General features: G+C 44.6%; 2 protein-coding genes across 2 annotated transcripts; both read left to right on the top strand.

Annotated features, from left to right (window-relative positions):
- The first annotated feature begins 3,463 nt into the window (after positions 1 to 3,463).
- Positions 3,464 to 4,314, top strand: LOC113464160 (uncharacterized). The gene is made up of 2 exons (XM_026812402.1): positions 3,464 to 3,661; positions 4,064 to 4,314. Exons 1-2 carry the CDS (start codon positions 3,476 to 3,478, stop codon positions 4,199 to 4,201), a joined length of 324 nt encoding a protein of 107 aa, XP_026668203.1. The 5' UTR covers positions 3,464 to 3,475; the 3' UTR covers positions 4,202 to 4,314.
- A 189-nt stretch (positions 4,315 to 4,503) lies between these two features.
- On the top strand, positions 4,504 to 6,068 carry AChE-2 (acetylcholinesterase 2). The gene has a single exon (XM_018022149.2). The coding sequence runs from the start codon at positions 4,923 to 4,925 to the stop codon at positions 6,066 to 6,068; it is 1,146 nt and encodes a 381-aa protein (XP_017877638.1). The 5' UTR covers positions 4,504 to 4,922.
- Positions 6,069 to 6,461: the final 393 nt, after the last annotated feature.

Below are 6,461 nucleotides of genomic sequence, written 5' to 3'. Positions count from 1 at the left end.
CTTGCCCGAGTTTTTTTATCTTCTTGTGAAAAGGTTTTATTGGAAATGTCCCTGTTTGACGTTATTAATGACTGTTTCCAAATCGTTTTAATCGGACATTGATTAGTTAAATCTGGGAACGTTCTCTTTGAATAATTAACGGTTTGTATCGATATCGGTTTTCATAGTACTCGACTACGTGTAGCCTCGGTATATTCAGAAGTCGGGGGCAAATAGCTGATGTTTGAACGGGCAATAAGAAGTTTCCAAGTGAGCGTACACGAACGTCTGGCCCGAATGGAAATAAACTTGCGGCCGGGGTGAAATTACGCGGCCGTGTTTCGCATTGGCTTCCTGCGTCGCGCCGATCAAATTGGTTGCGCCAACAGGGCTTGTCGCGCTCTATCTGAAAGCAAACCGACAGCCCCCTCGTACCCCTCGCGTGCACTCGATCCGAAAGCAAACCGGAGCCCATTACAAATCCTGCTTTTTCACGAGTTTCATTCAGTGAGTGGAAAATTTAATTATTATTCATTTTTATATAATTATTATATGATTTTAAGAGAGAACCATTGATCCCGTCATGAATCTTGGATTAGAATCTTTAAACAAGGGTTTATATTTCAGGAAGTTGAAGAAGTGAAGATTTTGAATCAGTGAAATGTCATCTGGCCTGATGACCGGTCTTTGATTGAAATCTTCTACGAAAGTTTGATGTTCTGCGAACCGTACGGAACGTTTGGATTATTCAAAGGGTGAAACGGGCCCGTAAAGATTATACCGACTCCCTCGGTCCTAATGCGTCCCGTGGGAGATTCGGGCAGGGGACGATCGCGCGCAAAGTTCGAGATAGGTCGAGAGGCCTCGCTTCAGGGCCGTTTTACTCGAGAGCAGCAGTCCTATAGCGATTCCAACCCCGGCTGGATTCGTAAGAAATCGATACGCGGCGAACCTGCCACCTGCTGGCAACCTCCGACCGACCTACCAGGTTCTACCTTCGCCTCTCTCTCTTCACGTCTGATCAGGATCATAATCAGTTTCCTCTTTCGAGACCTCTTCCTTTTGTCTCTTCCGTATCGCCGATTCGGTCCCGGTTCCACCTGCGTTCCGCGTTTACCGCCGTTACCAAGTTTTTACTCTCATAAAGTTGTATGCGAGATTAGATTTGAAATTTCAAGTTAAGAGGTGAAATTTTAATAGGAGCTTCACTTTTGATTTACTGTAAATTATTGAACATTCCTCCTCTGTAATTATCAGTTTTTCTAAAAGTTCATTACTTCAAATATTGGACACAGCTTATTAGATGTTTTAAACTTTTGGCAGAGATTTTATGGTTCATAGAACCTTGAGAATTCCCTCGTATCTGAATTTTTTTTTAAATTATAACTCTGAAATCTAAAAGTATTTCGCCTGGAAGAATTCGAGTTTAAATAGTTAATTAAGGGGATGAGCTCGACCAGCGGGTAACAAAGGAGAAACAGTGGAAAACATTTCGCTAGTCATAGCAATCCGAAGAGCTAAGAGGATTAAGAAGAGTCAGGTCGTCTCCGAGTCAACGAAATCTCACCATCTTTCTCAGTCTGGATCACTGGATTCCGTATGGACAAGAATTTACTGTTTCATCAACTGAACTTCAAGATATTTTTTTATCATACATGGATTTTTTATTATTAACTTGACAGAGGAAAATTGAAGATATAAATATCGGATAGTCTAATTAAAAACTCGGATTAACGCATTTTTTAATTTTTTTAAGACGCTCTTCTTATTATCACGTATTCACGGTGTCGCAGCTCGTATATCTTCATTCCCCTTGCGACGGCGAATTTTTCAGCACGGAGGAAAAGTGTTCGACGACGAAAGCCGGAATGACCCTTCCTCGTTGGCCGAGGCTAAAGAGGAAAAACGAGCTGCCGCGAAATAGGCCGGGGAGGAACGGCGACACCTTTCGACCTGGATCACCTAATAAAATGCCTCGCCGGTAATCCCGATGGAAACTTCAGCACCGTGTAATCGACGGCAACTTAATGAATTACACCTCTTCAACTACCCAAGCCTGTGCCTGACAGATCGATCGTCAGAGAAACAAATTCAACTTCCATCATTACATAATTAATAGAATTGAGTTTCATTTAAAGACTGGATTTTACAATCCAAGCATTGAGATTTATATTTTATGCACATTTAAGTTCCTTACAGATTCATAAAATAAGAAGAGATATTCAACGAGGATTATTGAATGGCGCAATAGAAAGTATTTTTGGATGGAAGGTCTTGAATGGTTAAAGCAGTTGATAGAAAATTCACGAGCTCCAAAGCGAATAAATCGATGTAAATCCTGCATTACAACGGATATTCATTTCCTATTGAAGGAGTCTGTAAGGAGATTTCGCGTTGTTTCTCATCGGAAGGCTTTATTACAAAAATCTACAGTTGCGACGCGCTGTTATAAATTGAAGAGTATAATAAACAACGGAGCCCTTAAGCGGAAATTCTATCTGCCGGACGACAGGATTAAACAGCTTGCAGTGTGCAACCTTTTCAGGAATGTACACCCCGATTAGAACAAAAGAATCTCGGGAACGGGAAAATAGAGGACACCGAAAATGGACAACGAGGGTGTAATTGCACCGCTTCATTACGAACTTCCTTTCCTCTCTCCGGTATTTTAGAGAGGATTGTCCATCTTGCGGAAGCACTCTACCGAGTTTCTTTCTATCCACGGTTTTGTCTCGGATGGTCGGACAATCAGGAACGGGATTCGGATCATCCTTACAATCCCTTCTCGTAGGATGATCGATCAGGTCAGGATATTCTTCTGATCGTTTTCCTTTCTAATCGTGGATCATCCGAAATTGAGATTTAACGTTCATGTCTGGGAATTATTAATAGCTTCGATGTTCAGTATACTAGTTTCATATGAAAGATTGTAATTTCATCAGGCAAACGATATTGCTTCATACTCAAGGCTTCATAGTATTTTATAAACGTAATTAACACTAGATTGCCCAAGGAAGTAATTTTGACTGGTTTTGGGCAAATGTACAAATAATAATGCATAAATTATTTTTTTTACCAAGTGAAGTAAATTTTTTTTATTGTTAACATTTACTAATAACTTGTTATATGACTGTAAATAATATAAAAAATATTAAAAATTAATTTTAGACAAATTTCTTTACACATTATTCTTTCACAATGCAGTCATTTTTACTGCTTTGGGCAATATAGGTACATACTAAGTTTCAGTCTTTCTAGTGTTAATGAGAGTTATAGTTTCATATGAAAGACTGTAACACGATATAACAAAAAATGGTAGGTTCACTCTGTTAAAAAGTATATTAATGATTCTTGACAAAATTTTTTTCTATCACAAATACTTCAGGAGTAATCAATGAATTATTTCCATCGTCTAGCATAAATATAAATATTGTAAATAGACTGAGATTGTTGTAAAAGAATCTAGTTTGGAGGGAAATAATTGGAACCTGAAAATATGAGAAGGAAAATTTATGATCGATTTTATCTAGACGCTAATGCTGGAATTATTTTAACGGGATCTCAGTTTGATAGGGCTAACAGGATTCCTTGGGGAGTTTCCCCGAGGGTGAAGAAGGCTCGTGGCACGGAATTAAGACGACTATATTGCGGTGAAACGGAGTCATACCTGCTACCGTCGAGGGTGAATTGTGGTTTGCTTAGGAGCACAGCTTGTCCAGTTTTCCCTCTTTCTTTTCTTTTCAGTTCTTTTTCGTATCACATTATGGCATCTTAAGGGTGGACACAAGCTTTCGTGGCTAATTAATTTTCTTTTTAAACTTTCCCGAGGAATTTGACAATTTTGGGTGGGAATATCTTCTCGAAAATTTTGTAGAGTGATTGATTTGAGATTTATTAAAATAAAGGAAGGATTTTGATGTTCCTTGTTTGTGAAACTAGTGTGTCAATCATGGAGACAGATTTTATTTTTGTATAAGCAATTAAAAAATTGTAAGGATAGGATTTAGAATCAATTCTCATATAAATCCTCTTTTCTCGTGAATTGTCAAAGCTTAAGAAACTTGTTTTCCTTGTCTGCTTCCAGATCTTCTGGTGGTTCAACTGGGACAGCCTGATTAAGAAGACAGAAGCCATTGGAAGTACAATTGAACTGGGAAGGACAACGTCTAAGGGTGAAAACCAGAAAGACGTGCAATTCAACGGGGAATCGAGAAAGATTTGATCCGAAAGTAGGAGCAATTTGTATTAAAAAAGAAGTCGTGAAGTCATGAGTTGTAGAGTGTCATCGAGGCGTCGGAGTGGCCAGTGGTCGTCCGCGGGGAAGATGAAATTGGTAGCACGGGAAGGGAATCGAATGGGCATCGCTGGCGTGTATCGCGAAGCGTGCGCCAACACTCGAGAGAGAGCCGCGTCCGTGTCCACCACCACCCGCGCTGCCACCACCACGAGCGTTGTTCACCACCACCGACGAGGAGGACTCGGCGCACCTCGACTTGGTTCCACCTCTACCGCCTCGATCAGTCGACCCCGTGCAACGCGGCTCGCCGGCCGCCGCGCGAAGATTCACCCACTGCGCGATACCCTCTTTAGTCACCTTCGCATACGCGCGTCCTTGACTCTCAGGTTTACCCTAGGCGAGCGTCGGACCATTTTAATCGTAGAACCGTGATTTCTTTCAGCGACGTAAACGGAACGAAAAGTGACCGTCAACGCGCGTGCGTGTAGATCCAGATCGCCGGGGGTGCGTGCCCGTCGAAGGTCACGGTGAATTAGACAAACGGTAAAAGAGAAGAGACAAGGGAGACGGCGTGGTTAGAGAGTGGAGGCGAACGGAAATAGGATTCCGCGCAAAAGCCGGTAGCGGCCGCCGCCGGTCCCCCACTCGCTAACTTGTTGAGTCTCTCTCGGCAGGTGTGTGTGCGTTCGAAATACCCGGGACCACGATGACGAACTACCGCTGCTGTCTGCTGCTCCTGCTGCTCGCCGGCACCATACGAGCGAACGTGTCCTCGAACAGGAACAACGTGCACAACGATCCCCTGGTGGTCGACACTACCAGCGGACGGGTCCGAGGATTCGCTCGCACCGTTCTCGACAAAGAGGTTCACATATTCTATGGGATACCGTTCGCAAAACCGCCCATAGGACCATTGAGATTCAGGAAACCGTTGCCGATAGAACCCTGGCACGGTACGCTGAACGCCACCGTATTACCTAACAGCTGCTACCAGGAGAGGTACGAGTATTTCCCCGGATTCCCCGGGGAGGAGATGTGGAACCCTAACACGAACATCTCGGAGGACTGTTTGTACTTGAACATATGGGTACCTCAGAAGATCAGGATGAGGCACAAGGGCTCGGATCCTCCGAACAACGGCGATAAGAATGGTTTACCTTTACTGGTATGGATCTACGGGGGTGGCTTCATGAGCGGCACTGCCACCCTTGACGTCTACGACGCGGACATCATGGCAGCCACCAGCAACGTCATCATCGCGTCGATGCAATACAGGGTAGGCGCTTTCGGGTTTCTTTACCTGAACAAACATTTCACCAACAGCGAGGAAGCGCCGGGGAACATGGGACTCTGGGATCAAGCTCTGGCACTCAGGTGGCTCAGGGACAACGCCGTCGCTTTCGGCGGCGACCCTGAACTCATCACGATCTTCGGAGAGTCTGCCGGTGGCAGCTCCGTCTCCTTGCATCTGATCTCTCCCGTTACTCGAGGTCTCGTACGTCGCGGTATTCTTCAAAGCGGAACTCTGAACGCCCCATGGAGCTACATGACCGGTGAGAAGGCGAACGAAGTCGCCAGGATACTCGTAGACGACTGCGGATGCAATTCGACGATGTTACAAGAGAATCCCGCGAGGGTCATGGCTTGCATGAGGTCCGTCGACGCGAAGACCATCTCCGTGCAGCAATGGAACAGTTATTGGGGCATTCTGGGATTCCCCTCCGCGCCCACCATCGACGGTATCTTTTTACCTAAGCATCCTCTGGACCTCCTCAGGGAAGCCGACTTCAAGGACACAGAAATACTTATCGGGAATAATGAAAACGAAGGTAAGAATTTCAGTTTTCACTAGTTCATCTGGTTCGACGTTTTCCTTTATGGAAATCGTGAAACCCGTCGGTGTTTTCTCGTTACGTAAACCAGAATTGAGCCGGACGAACGAGCCGGGCTTTGCGTCGGCTGGAAACAATGGTTCCGGTGGTATTGTCGTTGGGTAATACGGATAGCTATTCATTATTGGCTCGTGATCCGCCTTTCTCGTTAATGAAAAGCTCCGTGCGGCTCGCGACGTGACGCGACGCGACCATCGGGCCGAGGGGGGAAATTATTTCGCGTTCGGCTTTTCTTAACCGCGACCCACTCTAGCTAATTAACCTTTTGCCGATCCGAATGCCTCGGGGAGAAACGACTCGATGGCCCGACAAAGGTCCACGGTCATTCAAAAGTTTACACGCTCTTTAACCCC

This window comes from Ceratina calcarata, unplaced genomic scaffold (assembly GCF_001652005.2).
Source record: "Ceratina calcarata isolate Rehan_Ccalc_2016 unplaced genomic scaffold, ASM165200v1 scaffold275.2, whole genome shotgun sequence".
Lineage (NCBI taxonomy): Eukaryota > Metazoa > Arthropoda > Insecta > Hymenoptera > Apidae > Ceratina > Ceratina calcarata.
Note: the sequence above shows the minus strand (reverse complement) of the source record. Positions and strands in the feature narration are given on the sequence as shown.

Coding starts and splice junctions, on each gene's coding strand:
- LOC113464160 (XM_026812402.1), top strand. CDS start 3,476: ATGAGAAGGAAAATTTATGATCGATTTTATCTAGACGCTAATGCTGGA. Junction 3,662..4,063: donor CATACCTGCTACCGTCGAGG/GTGAATTGTGGT, acceptor GTCTGCTTCCAG/ATCTTCTGGTGGTTCAACTG.
- AChE-2 (XM_018022149.2), top strand. CDS start 4,923: ATGACGAACTACCGCTGCTGTCTGCTGCTCCTGCTGCTCGCCGGCACC.